The sequence below is a fragment of the Ogataea angusta genome (genome assembly GCF_019207475.1).
Source record: "Ogataea angusta isolate 61-244 chromosome Unknown 61-244_NODE_5_length_850226_cov_91.758892, whole genome shotgun sequence".
Taxonomy (NCBI): domain Eukaryota; kingdom Fungi; phylum Ascomycota; class Pichiomycetes; order Pichiales; family Pichiaceae; genus Ogataea; species Ogataea angusta.
Window position 1 is genome coordinate 166,756 of NW_025065219.1, and position 16,450 is coordinate 183,205.

General features: G+C 48.0%; 9 protein-coding genes across 9 annotated transcripts; 2 read left to right on the forward strand and 7 right to left on the reverse strand.

The window, feature by feature from the left end:
* Window positions 1-151: 151 nt before the first annotated feature.
* Window positions 152-2,461, forward strand: KL928_002615 (uncharacterized protein; the record flags this gene model as incomplete). The annotated part of the gene is made up of 1 exon (XM_043203111.1): window positions 152-2,461. One exon carries the CDS (start codon window positions 152-154, stop codon window positions 2,459-2,461), a length of 2,310 nt encoding a protein of 769 aa, XP_043059769.1.
* A 428-nt stretch (window positions 2,462-2,889) lies between these two features.
* On the reverse strand, window positions 2,890-5,454 carry KL928_002616 (uncharacterized protein; the record flags this gene model as incomplete). Its single annotated transcript, XM_043203112.1, has 1 exon — window positions 2,890-5,454. The coding sequence occupies one exon, from the start codon at window positions 5,452-5,454 to the stop codon at window positions 2,890-2,892; it is 2,565 nt and encodes an 854-aa protein (XP_043059770.1).
* Window positions 5,455-5,541: 87 nt separating this feature from the next.
* Window positions 5,542-7,308, reverse strand: KL928_002617 (uncharacterized protein; the record flags this gene model as incomplete). The annotated part of the gene is made up of 1 exon (XM_043203113.1): window positions 5,542-7,308. One exon carries the CDS (start codon window positions 7,306-7,308, stop codon window positions 5,542-5,544), a length of 1,767 nt encoding a protein of 588 aa, XP_043059771.1.
* Window positions 7,309-7,698: 390 nt separating this feature from the next.
* KL928_002618 (uncharacterized protein) lies at window positions 7,699-8,298 on the reverse strand (the record flags this gene model as incomplete). The annotated part of the gene is made up of 1 exon (XM_043203114.1): window positions 7,699-8,298. The coding sequence occupies one exon, from the start codon at window positions 8,296-8,298 to the stop codon at window positions 7,699-7,701; it is 600 nt and encodes a 199-aa protein (XP_043059772.1).
* Window positions 8,299-8,632: 334 nt separating this feature from the next.
* KL928_002619 (uncharacterized protein) lies at window positions 8,633-9,289 on the forward strand (the record flags this gene model as incomplete). The annotated part of the gene is made up of 1 exon (XM_043203115.1): window positions 8,633-9,289. One exon carries the CDS (start codon window positions 8,633-8,635, stop codon window positions 9,287-9,289), a length of 657 nt encoding a protein of 218 aa, XP_043059773.1.
* Window positions 9,290-9,312: 23 nt separating this feature from the next.
* Window positions 9,313-12,129, reverse strand: KL928_002620 (uncharacterized protein; the record flags this gene model as incomplete). Its single annotated transcript, XM_043203117.1, has 1 exon — window positions 9,313-12,129. The coding sequence occupies one exon, from the start codon at window positions 12,127-12,129 to the stop codon at window positions 9,313-9,315; it is 2,817 nt and encodes a 938-aa protein (XP_043059774.1).
* A 95-nt stretch (window positions 12,130-12,224) lies between these two features.
* On the reverse strand, window positions 12,225-12,743 carry KL928_002621 (uncharacterized protein; the record flags this gene model as incomplete). The annotated part of the gene is made up of 1 exon (XM_043203118.1): window positions 12,225-12,743. The coding sequence occupies one exon, from the start codon at window positions 12,741-12,743 to the stop codon at window positions 12,225-12,227; it is 519 nt and encodes a 172-aa protein (XP_043059775.1).
* Window positions 12,744-12,835: 92 nt separating this feature from the next.
* Window positions 12,836-15,124, reverse strand: KL928_002622 (uncharacterized protein; the record flags this gene model as incomplete). The annotated part of the gene is made up of 1 exon (XM_043203119.1): window positions 12,836-15,124. The coding sequence occupies one exon, from the start codon at window positions 15,122-15,124 to the stop codon at window positions 12,836-12,838; it is 2,289 nt and encodes a 762-aa protein (XP_043059776.1).
* Window positions 15,125-15,377: 253 nt separating this feature from the next.
* Window positions 15,378-16,277, reverse strand: KL928_002623 (uncharacterized protein; the record flags this gene model as incomplete). Its single annotated transcript, XM_043203120.1, has 1 exon — window positions 15,378-16,277. The coding sequence occupies one exon, from the start codon at window positions 16,275-16,277 to the stop codon at window positions 15,378-15,380; it is 900 nt and encodes a 299-aa protein (XP_043059777.1).
* Window positions 16,278-16,450: the final 173 nt, after the last annotated feature.

Genomic DNA, 16,450 nt, shown 5'->3' on the forward strand with positions numbered 1-16,450 from the left:
GCGGACACCCTACACCAAACTTTTGCCTGTATGTAAAGTCAGATGTTATCTGCGGGCTCATAGTAGTATCATACGATCGCCCGAAAAAAATTCGGGGTGCAGCCCCGTGCAGGGGTGTTAATCTCGCACACATTTTTGATTTCGAAAATTCATGGCTTCTGCGGAGAGACTTCCTTCGGAGAAGAGGAACTCTCCTGCGGAGTTTACCAGGCTCGACGTCACCAAGCTACGGCGTACTACTCGTATTTCCAAGACATGTCTCAGCTGCAAGAAGCGCAAAGTCAAGTGCAACTTCGAGGTGCCGTGCGACAAATGCATCGCCCGCAACAAAGGCCATCTTTGCAGTCGCGAGCCTGTCATCGTGGACGGGGTGGTGATTAATGCAGGGGACGAAAAGCTTGTGGAGATGAAATTTGCCCAGGAAAATGAGGTACTGAAACGAAAAATTAAGGACTTGGAAAGAACGGTTTTCAAACTCCGATCGGAGTTTTCGTTTCCCCACAATTCCACTTCGGCTCATGTGCCGCGAGCTCCAGGACAAAAGGCATCTTCCCTCGCGCCTTGTGGACCCCATGGTGGGGTGTCCTTGGAACTGTCCGCCAAATGGGACAGCTACAGCGTGGTTATCAGCCTGCTCAACAAAGGCCTAGCCGAGGGCCTACAGGACGACGATGACCAGAATTTCGACGCGAACACCGAAGAGTGGTCCAGAATTCCCAACAAGGAACTCATGAGGTCGATTCGAAGCGGGGATGAGAAATCGGATGTCTGGAACTACCAACTGAGGCTTATAGCTAACCTCGACAAGGCCCATTCCGACCTCATTCTGGAGAGTGCACTGCGGCTATCTTTTCTTCACAATGTTCTGGATAACGACCGATTTCTACAAGAATACGAATCGTATTGGAACGATCCATCCATCACTGAGAAGCACGTTACCCCGTATTATTCGAAGTCTAGCAAGGAGTATCTTTTTCTGGCTCAATATTACATGCTACTATGCATTGGAGTATACTATTCAGACGACACTCTGCAACAGAAGCTAGCTTTTTCTGACGAGGCATTGGATCTTCACGCTCGCTCTTTTTTCGCATGTGGCCTCGAATGCCTGTTCCGGGGCAGATACATGACCTTCCCTAGCATTAACGCCATCCAGTTCTTCTCGCTGCTCAAGCTATGTGCACATCCTCTGGGAGGAGTTCACCTGCAAAATTGCCTTGTGGGGATCATGTGCTACAGCGCGCGGAAGCTGAAATTGGATAGCGTGGCTGGCGACTCAGACGACCCTGAAACCGACATGAAGCTCAGATGCTGGTGGTCGCTCGTGAATGTTGACTGGTACGAAGACCAGTTCCGCTATTCTCTGATTGCACCCGGGACTTTCAGAACGCCCAAGCCAAGGAGGTGGAAAATTCCTGATAAAGTGTTAGACTGGGATAACTATTATCAGAGGTTTGTTGCCGAAATTGCAACCATCAAGAGAAATTACTATTTTGACGACACGGTGCTAAAAAGCGAGCTGACTCTCCAATCGCTCGAAAAGGCAGATCTTGAACTTCGTGTGCTTGAAATCACCGTCAAAAAGGATTTTGAGAACTTCATGGACCACGCACGTCTCAACACCGATGTTCACTTTTCCACCACAGTGGAATTTATCAAGTTTTTGACCGATTATATTATTCTTCAGGAGAGACTTGATATCAACAGCAAAATGTCCAGATTTATGACGTATGACCACTGGACCGCGGACTGCTATGAACTGTGCTGCAATTGCGCAGAGACCATTCTCAAACGGTACGCCGATCCAGAGGTCCCACACTTGTTCAAAAAACCATGGTTTGTGTGCGAATTAGCGGTCTCTGCTGCAGTCTTTTTGCTAGTCGACGCAATGTTAAACAAGCAGACCGCCAGCCGTCAGAAATCGGTCATCTCGCTTGTCAAGAAAATCATGCCTGTTCTGGGCTCCCATAAGCTCATAGTTCGTCCCGCTGTGCGAGGCCTCTACGTGCTTCAGAAACTAATCAATTTGATGGTTGCAGGTGGTCGAAGGGGGGGCCTCCAGTCGATAGAGTCAATTACAAAGATGCGACAAGCTAGCAATACAATGGATCCGAATGTGGCCCAGATTCAAGAGAAAATGCGTTCCAAAGCTCAAAGCAAGTCAAGAAAACAGCTCAAATTTATCAATTTTTCCTCAGACTCGAATCCTGCTAGCCGCAGTGCAAGGACTGAAAAGGAAAGCTCGGCCGCCCTTCAACCCACATTCGATAAGATGGAAGGCGCTGCAATGCCGCACACAGCCGCCGCTTCGATCATCACGGATCAGAGCGAAAATACATTCCCGCAGGCGTCAGGACAGGTTCCTGAACTGCATACGGCTATCTTGGATATCCTTGGCGATCACGGGTGGGGCCAGTTTTTGGACTCTATTGACGATTTTAATATGACATTCGATGTATAGTGCTTTTATCAGCCACCAAAAAAAAATTAAGGTTGGTTCCTAGCAGGATCGAACTGCTGATCCCCGCGTTATTAGCACGATGCCTTAACCAACTGGGCCAAGGAACCTAGAACCGATAGAAAGTAGTGTCCAATTGATACATACTGTTAGTACAAGAATAGACAAGAAGTGGTGATAACTACATGACGATTGTATGTATGTGATGCCCGTCGATCTGTCAAAAACACTGTTATGTAACACATAAAAATTCATGAAAAGCAGGACTCACCTTACAGTCTTCCACATTATATATCATTCGTTAGCCACAATTAAATATCTACAATAATTAACTGACTGATTACATTCCAGTAAAACAATCCCACAATCATTCGTTGCTCATACCCATGGTAACTAGGATACATTCTGATCATTACTCCGTTAAATATACTTTATACAATTCGTTTCTGAAGAGCCATGACGTCCTCAATCTTGGACAAAGCCAAATCCAAAAGCTCTTTGCGTTCTTGCAGTTCGATATGTTTCTTAACCTTAGGATCTTCCTTTGCAAACTGCTCAATTTGTTCCGGTGTCAAGCTCTTTCCAAGCTTCTTTTCGAGCTCCCTAGGGAAAGTATAATAAAAGTCGCTCAACAATTCAACATTCAAAAAGAGAACGGCCGTTTGCGTCAGCTTTTCAGCCACCAAGTCCATAAACACTTCTGGGCATTTGTACTTGTTATCTTTCGACTTGCAGCTTGACTGCAAAAACTTAAGTCTCATGGCCAGTAATCTAGAACGTTCCTTCAAAAACAGCGCCTCTCGTCCACGTAAAAGAAGGCCGGGACTGAATCCAAGGTTGTCCTTGGCAATCGTTTGGCCAACAAGATTGTTTTCGTTCTCCAAATACGTTGTGATCTGTTTCAACTTGTTACCTCCCAGCGTCTTTTTCAACTCGTTGTAAGCTGAAGTACATTGTTTGAGCTCTTCTTTCAGGAGCACCGTCGCATGCTGCCTACTAAGAGCCCATTCTCTGTCATCCACTTCAATTTCGTATTTGTAAGGCTTGATACAGTTCTCCACCTGTTCAGCAGTCGAATTGTATCTCGTGGTTAGTACAGACACAGCGGCGTCTTTAATAGCGTTTTTGATCATTGGATGAGAGCGCAAATCTGTGTTGTCCAGCAGAACGTCAATCTCAGTTAAAATGGCGTCAGAGATTAAAGTTGTTGCAAGACGTCCGACTCCCAGCTTCGTTAAACTTGCTGTTGCTATATCGAGCTTGCGATGCCAGAAGGTGTCATTGGGAGGTGCAGTCGCAAGGTCATCGAGTGATGGCTCGTTTTCACTCTCCTTGTTTTTGTTTGTCATTGGAGGCTTGTTCCAGTACCTGAGTGCAATGAGATCGAGAACTTTCTGATCCAGCTCGCTTCTCAGTAGCGCACGAAGTTCAGGCCTTCCGAAACGTTCGCTAAACTCTTTAATGGCGAGCTTCAAATTGTCTATCGTCTGTGCCATGTACTTCTCACTCGTTAGGTCTCTATCATTGAACTCAACCTTGTATTTGTAGCTGGCCTCCTCAAGCTCGTTCGAGACCACAACATGCATTGGCTTGAGACAATTGGCCATTGAACGTTCAAGAACCTTCATCAGCTTTTTCTTCAACGCCTTTGTAGAAACTGTCGTACCTACGAATGAATCTTTGTGCTCTTTGAAATAGGCTCTCTCAAAATTTTGCTGCGCAACAAACGCCTGTGCACCACTCTGACGGCGAAACAGGGAGGTTGATGGGGGAGGTCGCGTAATAACACCCACATACCCCATTTTCAAAGGGTATTTTTTGTTAGTGAGCATCTTGCGAGCAGTCTCGGAGTCAACTAAATCAAGCTTTGTAATCACTCCAATCGTTCTCTCTCCTTTTGGATCGGCCTTCTTGGCAGCTCTTAGCGCAGAAGAATTGGCCAAATCCACATCTGCTGCACTAATGGCCAATATGATATTTGGCTCCTCTAAATAGCGATCGCAAAGCTCGCGAATTTTGGATTTCAGGGTGACTGGCTGGTCTGCAGCTTCAACCTGTATATAGCCTGGTAAGTCCACTAATGACAAATCAGGGACCTTTGGGGACTTTATGACAAGCTGGATAGGGTCGCTGGAAACAGCTTCAGTCTCAGGAATGCTCATGTTGAGCTCATACAACACCTTTTGCACCTGTTGGAAGTCTGTCATATTGTACATCTTCAACGCAGGAAATTCTGCGGTTTCGGCCGCGAGTGTGCTGTCATTGACCAGTGTGAGCTCTATAGGACGTCTAGTGACCATATTCGATCCCTTAGGGAGAAACTCTTGCCCCACAATCGATTCAAGAACGGAAGATTTACCACTGCTCTGCGAGCCTATCACCACGATCGAAGGAAGTCGCAAAGCATTCGATCCCCCTATACTGAGCAGAATGCTTCTAATCTCAATCATTTGGCGCGTGAGATTCAGCATTGCATCGTCAGTGTTGTCCGGAGCGTCCTCTTCCTCCTCTTCCTCGTTGTCTAGGGTATCCAACGCTTCATCGTCCTCATTATCTTGAGCCAAACCTATGGCGGCAGCTGCTCCCGACCCGGCAACCATCCCTGTATCCCCGCCATCCTTGCCTCCGGAAGAGCCACCAGAACCGGAGAATATGTCATTGAAAAACCCCCCAACCTCGCTTGCAACGTTCCCAGCAAATTCTTTGGCAGAGTCCAGATGCGATTGGGTGTAGCTGGTAGCCTGATCAACTTTGTAGGCCACATAAGACCCTGCGGCCGCTAGTCCCCCGCCAAGGTAGACAGGAACACGCATGATCTTGGTGGCAGCCTTGCCCAAACCGAAGACGGAAAAATATCTAATATGTTGTGGCGTGAGCACAGACACTGTTCTCTTGTTCAAGCGGGATACATGAGAAAAGCATCCAAGGCACCGTGCAGTGCCGATCTGGCGATGCGTGGGTCTCAATAGTGAACGACCCAGCATAAGTCGAATCATTTGAATATTGTCTTTTTATTAGGAAAAAATTACATTATGTTTGCCTCCGCGGACGATCGACGCGTCGCGCCCGTTATAGTGAGCCGATCATCGCGTTTTGAGCCACTCAACGTGCTCTTTGAAAGCACCGTCACAGAACTTGGTGCGCTCTTCTGGAGTGCTCATCTGCTCCTTGGTGCGAGTATATGCCAGGTCTACCCGATCCACACATATCAGATCGTACATGATCTGCCAGAAGTGGTACTCGTAGTTGCCAGGAATTTGCCCCGATTCCAACATCTTGATATGTTCGTGATCTCTGATGACGAAGTCTTGCAACAGTTCATCAGGATACAGTTTTGGGAAGTTGCAATGTGCAAACATCACTCTGTTTTTCTCATCAGGGCCCAGGAAATTGTCCATGTTCTGGGCTTCAAACATCTCGTCCGAGCTTTCGTGGAGTCTCACAAACTCCTGGAAGTTCTCGTAGTCTTTTATAGGGTCATATTGAAGCATCCCAACACCACGGTACTCTCCATTGCGCATGAATCCGTTGACACCGACGCTTTTCTTGAGTTGGTAGAAATTTTTCTCCAGAACGGTAGCAGCTGCCGGAAACGTGTCTTTGTCTCCTTCACCTGCCACTCCCTGCGAAAGAAGCGCGTAGTACCCATCTGGTCCACATGCGTTATAGTACAGTGAGAGCAGCACCACGTCGGCATGTTCTCGTTTCGATATAAGCAGCTGGCCCGATTCGGTACTCTTGTCAGGAATGGCACCCAACCTGTCGTGGTAGGGAATTTGAGTGCGGGCGTCCTTGGGACGCAAAATCGAATATTGTGACTCAGGATATTCCACTTGGCAGTCTCTGACACGGACCGGCAAAACCTCCGTCGCTGCTATCTCGTAGAAAATGGGACTGGTGGTCCTTTTCCAGAAATCGGGCCAAAATACTATCCCGTACTCAGAGAAAGGTGTGCTGTTGAACAGCTGATCGGTGACCGGGGCAACTGGCAAGTTGTCGCTGTCCAGAAGCAAAAGGTTTTCGAACGAGGACGCCAGTAATGCAACTCCCTTGTACTGGTACTTGTTGATATTAATTTCGGACTCATAGTTTTCGCCAAGCAAGTCAGTCAAATACACGCACTTGGCATTCAGATCGGGCAGGTATTTATTGCAAAACAGAGAGTCCGACTCGAGACGACGAGGCATGATCACCTCGACGGGCAGATCTCCACCAGAGTCTCTCATGACTTTGATGGACACCAACGTGAGCCAGGAATAGTCTTCGCCGCCGATCATCACCACACCGTTTCCCTTGTACAGTCCTTGTGGGAATTTGATGCCGTATATCTTCTCGACTGCATCTGCATGGCTAGATTTGAACGCGTCAACAAATTCTGGAGAAAATTGCAAAAACTGGGATAACAGATCTTCGGTGAGCACACTGTGGGATAGTGGAGAGTCGTCGCCCCTGTTGGACCGCCTGTCCGTGTAGGAGATTGACGGCCGCACAGAGGCGATGAGTTTGAAAATGGCTTTTATGACCTGCGCCCGGCTTTCTTCAAATTCTTCAAGGGTAACTTTGGGCTTTTTATTTTTGGGCTTGTTCTTGACCTGTTCTTCTGTGGAGGGAGCCGAGGTCGCTGAAGAGGGAGACGCGCTTACCGAAGGCGGTCCGTTCTGAAGCCGCTGTAAAATCGTGTCAGGATCCAATTCTGATGCTGGGTTGGCGTCATTGAGAATCTCCCGTATTCTAGCATTCTCGTCCACTCTGGGCGTGCGAGTAGCTGCGGAGTACAACAGTACACATAGAAACACAGACAGAAGAAGCACTATATAACGTCGGCGCGGCCTGATGGCTGAAATTTGCATGGTTCTTCCGGAAGTGTTATTCAGAGAAAATAAATACAGCAGGGCCATCTTTATGAGGCCGTGCTATTCAGGCTATATTTAATATGCGGCTCAAACAGAGATCACCAGTGCCCGTTAAAGATACAGATCATCACCTCTTGATATGCCGCTTGCCCGGACTATAGAGATACGGCTGCTCCTCAACAAGTCAGTTGCGTTGCACCTTTACGAACCTGATGGGTTTACTACTATGAAACGCTGTTAAAATATACAAACTCTGCAGTCTAATGTACAATCGCCGAAAACAAGGCATCGATGTATGCGCGCGGGCCGCCTGACTTGGATTCTGAGAATTTGGTTGTTGGGGACGTAATCGATTATCTAATGTGCTCGGGTCGCAGAAGTGAAACTTTATTCCATGTTCTCGTCGCTGTCAAACTCGTCGTCGTCGTCAAAGAAATATTGCAGCCGGCTGGCAGAAGACCCTCCATCATCATAGTATGAGGTGTTTCCAGTCGCACTGCCGCTGGAAGGATCGGTTCCACTATAGCCATTTCGCATATAGTTCTCCACCTCGTTTGACGGAGAGCTGTCTATGTGTATCCCTGGATCTCTGTTGTCTCCAAGGTACAGTGTATATCCATCTATTCCCTGATTAAGCTTGTTCAAATCAAAAGATGAATTTTTCTCTATAGTTTTGCGCACAATGTTGTTGTCACCCATCCAGGTTCTCACGTTTCCTATTGGTGTGAACTGGATAAAGCCCCCATCGGGATGGTGAAATTTAGGATACTCGTTGAGGTTGATGTTTTCCAGAGTCAATTTTTCAGTTGGGATTTTGCTCGAAGGAGTAGCTGGGCTCTGCTTGACCTTCTTGAAATTGTCCTCATAGTCTGAATTTCTTCTTTTTGGACGCGTTGGAGTCGAAGAGGAGCTGTACGATCGAAAGCTTGCCTGAGGACTGGACTTCTGCGAATGGTCGGCGTAGTTTAGTGCATAATGAGACAACATTGATGGGTACATCATAACGCGTGCAGACTCGTGATTTTCTTGCAATGGCTGAATCGTACGTGGCCTAGACTTTTAATTCTTGCTAGATTAAAAAATCCTTCGCGCGTTGCGTCTGATCAAGTTCCCTTCACACGAGACTCTTCTTCAATTTATACCCAAGGTGCTAATCGTGTGCCACACAGTTTTGTGCAAAAAATTTCCAAGGTTGATTTTTTTTTCATCCTCTGCCTCTAGTCCTTCTAGTTTTTCTTTGAAAAATCCGTACACCACATGCCAGCCACCACACAAATTACGGCACAATTTTTCTCCTCTACTAAAGCGTTATCTTGTACAGATGGATCTTTCCAATTTGTCTTCTAATTTACCCCTGTCCCAGCCGATAGATGACGATTCGGTTGAGCAGATCAATAAAGAGCTCTCGAACGAGTTCAAGCTCGGAGCGCGGTCCATTGCAGCGCTTTATCGGCTGTCCAACGCCAAAAACTCCTTGTTGAAGGCTAAGGGATATCTTAGCTGTTTAGACGACATACTCAATTTGATCGATAACGACCAGTCGATCACGACACTAGATCAACTGAAATCAGCCTTAATGACCAAAAAGACAGAACTCACAGGAAAGAAAGACAAACCGCACAACCCGCAACAACAACAGGGGCCTGTCAAGGATGAGGTTCCCCCTACGGTAGAGATCCCTGCCGACTACAAATTCCGTTTCTCCTCAGATACACCTTCTCCTCATTTTCCTCCATCTAAATTACCCCTTTCCATCCAGCACTGTAATGTCAAACATATAAGCCACCACAGCTCATCACAGCAGCTGACAAATAGGCTGAATAAACTCAAAGAAAACTTTAAAAAAGCTGTGAATGATTCCAACGACGAGGACTCAGAAGACGCCGAACACAGCGAGTCTGATGAGTCCATGGTAGGGGAAGACTGTCAGAAAAGACGAAGGCTAGATACCCACGCTGCTAAGAAAAACATAATCTGAGCATGACCACATATAGCATCTAATTATGACTGTTTATACTCCGCTTCAAGCTTGTGTATACAATCAGCATAGCGCTTGCTGGCACTGTAGGAGCCGGTAGACCTGCTCGACATACTTTTGTCAAGACTTTCACTAAACACCAAACGGATCAGATTCTTGTAGTCCTCGATATTGAACATGTTGGTGGAGTCCTGGTGGATTCGGTCCAGTATCCCTTGTTCTGAGCTGTTAAACATTTCGAAATATGCCTTTGTTTTCTTGAAATCCACTAGCTCGGGGTCTTCCATCACGTTTCTCAGCATTTGCTGTGCAACCCTCACGTTCAAAAACAGCTGACGAACGCCGTACTGGTTCATCTTGATGATTCTATTGGACTCAGAGACTATCAAATGGTCAATGAACGAAGGTATGCCGCACAAGATCCGTTGTTTCTGGTCAGAGCCCACGACGGAGTCTAAGGTGTTGCTTACGGACGCCATTTTCTTGTTCAAGGTATTCAGTTCGACGCTGATCTCGTCCGTTTCCGAGTCAGGCATCCAGTTAGTTTTGTCCAGCATGGAAGTCACATGCCAAACTGCTGTGCTTTGCACTGTGTATCTAACATATAGCTTAATCCTGGAAGTGATTGCGCGAAGGCTGGCAACAATCCCGTCAAACTGGGTAATGTCGTCTCCGCTAAGAGCAAGGAATAACGTTTGAGATGTATTTTCGATGGTCGAGATGGAGCCCCTGTCCATGAATTGCCAGTTCGACTTCAATGCTGTCATGCTGGAGCCTGAATCGCTTACAGGCTCAACTTCGTGCTTCACTCTAGGCAACCAATTTAGCGTGGTTTCCAAACTTTCCAGTAGTCTTGCCAAAACCTCGTAACGAGGAACTTGCTGCGGAATAGCCAACTTGAACAGTTTACCGCCTTCTTTCAGTTGCGAAGAAATCTCCTCCGGAATGAGTTGCAGCTCGCCTGCCAAAATAGCTGCCGAGATTTTGTTCAGATGAGGGTCATTCAGCCAATACGACACCAAGGACGAGCGCGCTCCATTCAGGTCATGAGGCACGCATTCGTCAAAAAGCGACTGATATTTGGCCACCATCTTCGACATGATTCGTAGAATAACATGGACATAGGGCTTTCTATAGTACATTGAGGTGCTGAAAATCTGAAAGAGATGAGTGAAAAAGCGCTGGAACGAGAGGCCGGTTTCCACAGTGTGCTCAAACTGGTAGGTCAGTGTGTTTTCAAGTTGCGTCATGAAAATGACATCCATAAACTTGTGGAAGAACTGGAGCAGATTCTTGCCATCTTCTTGAGGAAATGCGTGGCTGGCGCCGCCAACAAAAAATAGAAGGTCCTCTATAATGACGCTCATGTTGAATATGTTAGGCGCAACCAAGACATCTCTTTTCGTAGTGTGTTCATTCTCGATAAAGAACGACCCCTTCTCTTCTTTCACTGCGTCCAGCTGTCCCGAAAATAGATTTCTTAAGACGCCTTGAGCATTTCCCGTTGAAAAGAGCTTGTCGTCAAGAGAAAGCTTAGCAAACTGAATTATTGGCTGCGAGCGGTTTGCAATGTAGTCCCTAGGCAGCCTAGCATAGGGGAGAGAGTCGTCCAGTTTTACTGCGTTCTCCACATTGTCCAGCAGGCTCTCGTCCACTAAATACGACACAAGAACGGAACTTAGTTGTTTTTCCAACGCGTTCCAGACTTGCTGGAAGTCGTAAGAATGCCCACTTATTTTAGAGATTTCCAAAATCGCCCGATGGCTTTGCAACAGCGAGAGACATCTCTTGAACAGGAGCGAGAACAGCTCTTGTAGAATGGTCCCGCTCATATTGTTGAACAGCGAAAAATCAAAAATATCAAAATCTGTGGTTTTTGATAGCTCCATTTGCTCCGGGTATTTGATTCGCACTTCTTCCGAGGATCTATTGATCATGAGTCTCACCTCGTCCAATGCCCTCTCGGCTAAAATCGTAAGTGCCTCGTCCAGCCTTCCAAGGTCGTGTGTGATCATTAGATAATCCTTGATTAGCTGAAACGTGTGCACATCCTTGCCAGGCGCAGCTCCTTCGTCCGTGTTCTCCGTCAAACTGTGAATGAATTCGTACAACGGGTCGTTGATCGCTCGTGAAACATCGTCAATGTCGGATGTGCTCATTTTTATAAGACGGCTTTTTACGTGCTCGTCATATACCGTCCGGCGAGAGCCGTCGATCTTGAAGTAGATCAGCCCGTTGATCTCCTCCAGAAGGGCGTCGAATAGTGTCTGTGATTGTGAATAAAGAGTCTGTTCCAGTCCAGAAAGTGCCTCTATTTGCCAAAGTCCGTATTGCTCTGCCAGCTTCGACGTAGCATTTACGAGTTCTTGAGCGCTTTTGAAATTCTTCTCTGCATTGTAACTATCGATCTGATCCAGATTCTCTTTCACCTCAGAGATCTTTTCAAGCACATCAATAATGTCGCCGCTTTGTTTTTGACGATGATTTAGCTCCTTGAGAACCTCGGACGGAGAGCTCATTAGCGAAGACGCGGTAGCTAGCTCAGAACGCACCCGATCCAAATTCGATTGTGATTCAAGAATAGTTTCTACTGTGATACCGTAAGACCCAATGCTATCGTTGAAGGCTTCAAAGTGCTCGTTGACAGCGTGTTTGAGGATCTGGTTGAAGGTATTCTTGAGTTCCAGGAACTGAGGCTGTTTGTGGGCCATCCCCACAGACGAGCTGTCAAGAAGCGGCATCACCACCTCCAGCGGATTGCAGCTCTCGCGCATGAGTTCAGGCCATTCCTGTTCAATGTGCCGTAAACAACTCTCCAGCTCATCCAAACTCGCGTCCATCAGATTTGCCGACTACTTGTTTTGAGTTTAGTTATTTTTTGGCTTGGTACGGAAAAATACACATCCTTACACCACATCAATACTAAGACCGACATCTACAGGTGCTCCAAAACGGCTTCGTAGCTGCTGACAGTCACGTCCTTGCCGGTTTCAACGCCAACGTAGGTGACCACGCCGTCCTTGACAATCAAAGCGTATCTACCAGTACGGTAGGTGACGAATGGGGCACCGTCAACAGCAAGGCCCAGCTTCTTGCTGAACTCACCAGATGGATCGGTAGCAAATTTGACAACGCCCTTGGTGTTACCCAAAGCCTTACCCCAAGCCGACTGGACGAATGGGTCATTGGTGGTGAGGACAATGATCTCGTCGGCGCCCTTCTTCTTCAGTTCCTCGGCGTGCTGGACAAAGGCCGGAATGTGTCTCTCGGTGCAGGTTGGAGTGAATGCGCCCGGAGCAGCCACAATCACCAGAGTCTTGCCTGGAGTCAATTCGGCTAGGTCCAGCTCCTTTGGCAGAGCAATTGAGCAGATGTTTTCATACTCCGGAGAGTATGGAACATAGTAAAGCTTAGTATCTATTGGCAATTTGTCAGAGACCTTGATTTGAGACATAATAAAATATAGGAAGAAATGAACAGCCCCCGTACATTATTAATTTCAACTGTGGATTTTTGTCAAAATGCACTACCTATTTACCTCTAGCCTTAAATACGAATGTCTTCTAATCTATCAAGAGCGGCTTTCGTCTTCATCGACACCCGGGTGCTCAGCTCGTAGTCGTCTCCCCCGTATGATTGAGACTTCTTGAGCCAATTCTTGGACTCTTCGAGACCATCAAATCCTTGCTGCTTCCAGCAGAACAGTGCCTTTTCGTATAATGCAGTCGGATAAAGCCATGGATTCTCAGTCAACTTGAGCAATTTCTGGTTCACGTCAGTCTTCCCGGTGTCTGTCATGTTACTAATAACTGCAGAATCTAGCAGTTTGCCGCCTTCCTCGATTTTCCCCAGTCTTCTCAGCGAAATCGCCTGCAAAGTGTGTCTGATCATGGCCTCTTCGCACGCCTCGCTGATCTTGCTATACGGTTCGTGTGTGGCTGGGTTTTCGAGGTCGAGGTCCTTGTCTTTGATTGAGTCGGCCGAGTAGCCGAGGAGCTTTATCGCGAGTCTGAGCTGCTCCTCTGTCATTCGGTTGTAGCCGTTCCAGAAATACACCAACTCATGTATTAGCGACGTTCCGACGCAGTCCAGGAACGGCAGCCCGGTGGCCTGCTGTGTCTTCTCGATCTGCTTCAATTTTCTCGCAATGAACTTTTCGAACGGAGGGATCTTGGACTGAAACTTCTTCTTGCCGATCAGCGACGGAGCCGCCTTAAGAAGCTTGTCAGCCTGTTCTTTATAATAGTCTTTTTTTGTGAAATCCACCTTATCTGGGACGTCGGACTCAATGTTCAGCCCTGTAATACACATACGGTAGCATTCCAGGTAACAAGCTCCAGCAAAGTAGGTGTAGAGACAGTGTGAGTAAGAATTGATGTTGACCAGCTCCAAAAATTCTCTACCGGCACGATCGAACTTGTGCATGAAAGCCAGTATCATGGCACGGTCGTAGCCCAAAAGTGCATCCACCTGCTTCATCTCTGACTTGTGCGCAGAATCCATCAGCTCCACAGCCTCCTCCAACCGACCACGGCTGGCTAGCATTCGAGACTCCTGGAGCAACCATAAATTGCCGTTCGGAAACAGAGCTCGGGCGTGCAACAGCACAGAAACCAACTTCGGCCCCGGATGGAGCAAGGTAGGCTCACCGTCCCCGACACTCGCCATCTTTTCGAGCTCCATCTTGCGCTCCACCTTGGCTTTCCGTCCAACGGTCTCAGTAGCGATGAGAGTATGGCTTGACTGCGAGCTCATCTTTTTGAGCTCTACAGTGGACGGAAGATCGAAGTCGACATCTGTGAACTGGAAAGGCCCGTCATAAAACACGAGCAGCGCAAGAAGCCCGAGTCCACCGTGAATGTTTCTTTCCTTGGCCGCGTTCCAGACCATTTTCAACCCGTGCTCCCTAGATCCCTTGAAGCCAACTACAGACAAAACTCTTCCAATGGCCGGCGGAATCAAAGACAACACCACTTGCAAGATCCCAAAACAAAGGTTGACTCCCGAATGGATGAACTCATCGATTGTCGGCACGTCCGAGTTGCCGTACTCTACCGTGAAACCCATCGTGTCGCTCAATTCACCCTTTTGTCTCTCCTTGAAACCCAAATTGTGTCTGAGTGACTCGGAGGCTGGCGGGTTGCCGATGTGCTCGCCGTCGATTCTTGCTTTCCTGACCTTATACAATTTCTCAAGTCGCTTGATCACGTCCTCGTCCTTCACGCTCTGCTCGCTCGAAAGTCCCGGAACGTCCGCAAATCGCTGTGACGAGGCGGTACTCGTGCTCGACGAGCCGCTGTTCACCGACAAGTTGCTCAACTCGTTCGCGACAGAGTTCCGCTCCATATTCTTGCTGATCTCGTCCAACGTGTGGTACGCGCGCCTCAGCTTCAAAAGCGCCTTCGCACTATCGACCATGCTCTCGCTCAACAGCATGAGCAGCGCGCTCAACAGGTTTGCCTCCGCGTAAGTGACGGCCCATTCGGTGCCGGGTGGATAGATAGCAGAAGTCTGGATCTTGTGCTTCTCTGCAAACGTTTTCTCTTTCCAGGACATGTTTTCTGCCAGCACAAGCGCGTCGTTCGCTTTTTTCATCGTGGCGGCTTCGAATCCCAGCGTGGCCTCGATAAACTGAATCACGGCGTACGCCAGCTGGGTGATGGCGGACTGGTCGTGATCCTCCAGCAACTTGAGTCCCTCGCTCGATCTGTCGTCCAGGAAGTAGTCCATGGCCTTCAGCGCATTCTCATATTGAAGAGCCTGCGTTATAATCCGCGAGACCTTCTGGTCTTCGGGTATCTTGGCAGAACCTCTTAACCCCAAAGCTTGTAACATGATTCTGATCCGCACGTTCCGGAGTTCCCAATAGACTGCACCGTAGTATCAGAGTGTGTGTACAAGTCAGACAGTTGAAAATGCTGTAGCTGTGTGGACTATCGACAAAGTCTGGCGAAGTTGAGCAAAAACAAAAAGATGTCCTAGTCTACTATCTTGATGGCACAGCGAATACGTTTGAATATAGGCTTACGTAATGAACATAAAAATGCTGGTTACCAACTAGATCATTGATAGCTGTATTGACGAACGTCTACTGAAAGTGGATTGCGTACTCAAGGTCGTCCGCGTTTAGAAAGTCTGAGCCGGCCTGCAGGATCTGGCGCCAGACGTTTGTCTGCTTCTCGACAGGCCACCACGGAGTGTCCCATATCCGCGTATAGATGCCCTTGGCGTGGGCGTCGCTGATGGCCTGGCTGAGCCGCAGCGTCTGGCTGGAGTTAAGGCCATCAATGCTGTCCACCCTGCCCACCAGCGCTTCGAGCGAGCTTGACGCTATTGGCGATATGCTGGCTGTGAACGAATCGTGGAGGCCGCCCAGAACGCCATCGAAAAACACGTCTCTGGCAGCCAGCTTCTGTACTTCGTCGAATGGCGTGTTGCCGGTACCGATTACGGTAAGCGGACCCTGTTTCCAGGTGCCGTCGGTGCTGTTGTAGGTGGTGAGGTAATTTTTCTTTCTTAGCGGCTCCAGAGCGTTGTAAACGTACGACCATGTGGCGAGTCCATCCGTCTTCATGTCCACAAACAGATACAGCGTTGCCCCGGAGTCTGTGTCGAAAACGCCGTTAAAAGTGCCGGCTTCCTTGGTTGCATCTTTGACCGGATTGAAAGCGTCGATGAGCGACAAAATAGGGTTCAGATACAGATTTTCGAGCGTTCTGTCCGGCGTCAACGATGCGCGATTGTGGCCAACGTACATAGTGGAGTCATTGAGCTCGGGGAACACCCAAACGTCAGCCTCGATCGACTGGACTCCGAGGCTCAAAGCAGTGAGACACGGATATTCTCTCCAGTAGTCGTTGTGCGAGTGGATCTGTTTGACAAATACGTCCCTGGTCAGTTCGGTCGTCAAGGCTGGACGAACCAACGGCACTTGCGCAATGGGCGCGCAGCTCACTATACTGCCAAGAAGAAGAACAAAAATGAACATCCGACAAGTAAACAAAGAGAACGCAATCTTGAGCTCGCTCGCTGTCTTTTATATTAATTGAGCCAACGTACAAAACTGAATCTAGACCACGTGGTACCAATTCGCAATGGCAATGCCTTTAAAGGCTGTCTATACTTTTAAATTCTATCCTGTAACCCCCATATGGCTGACGT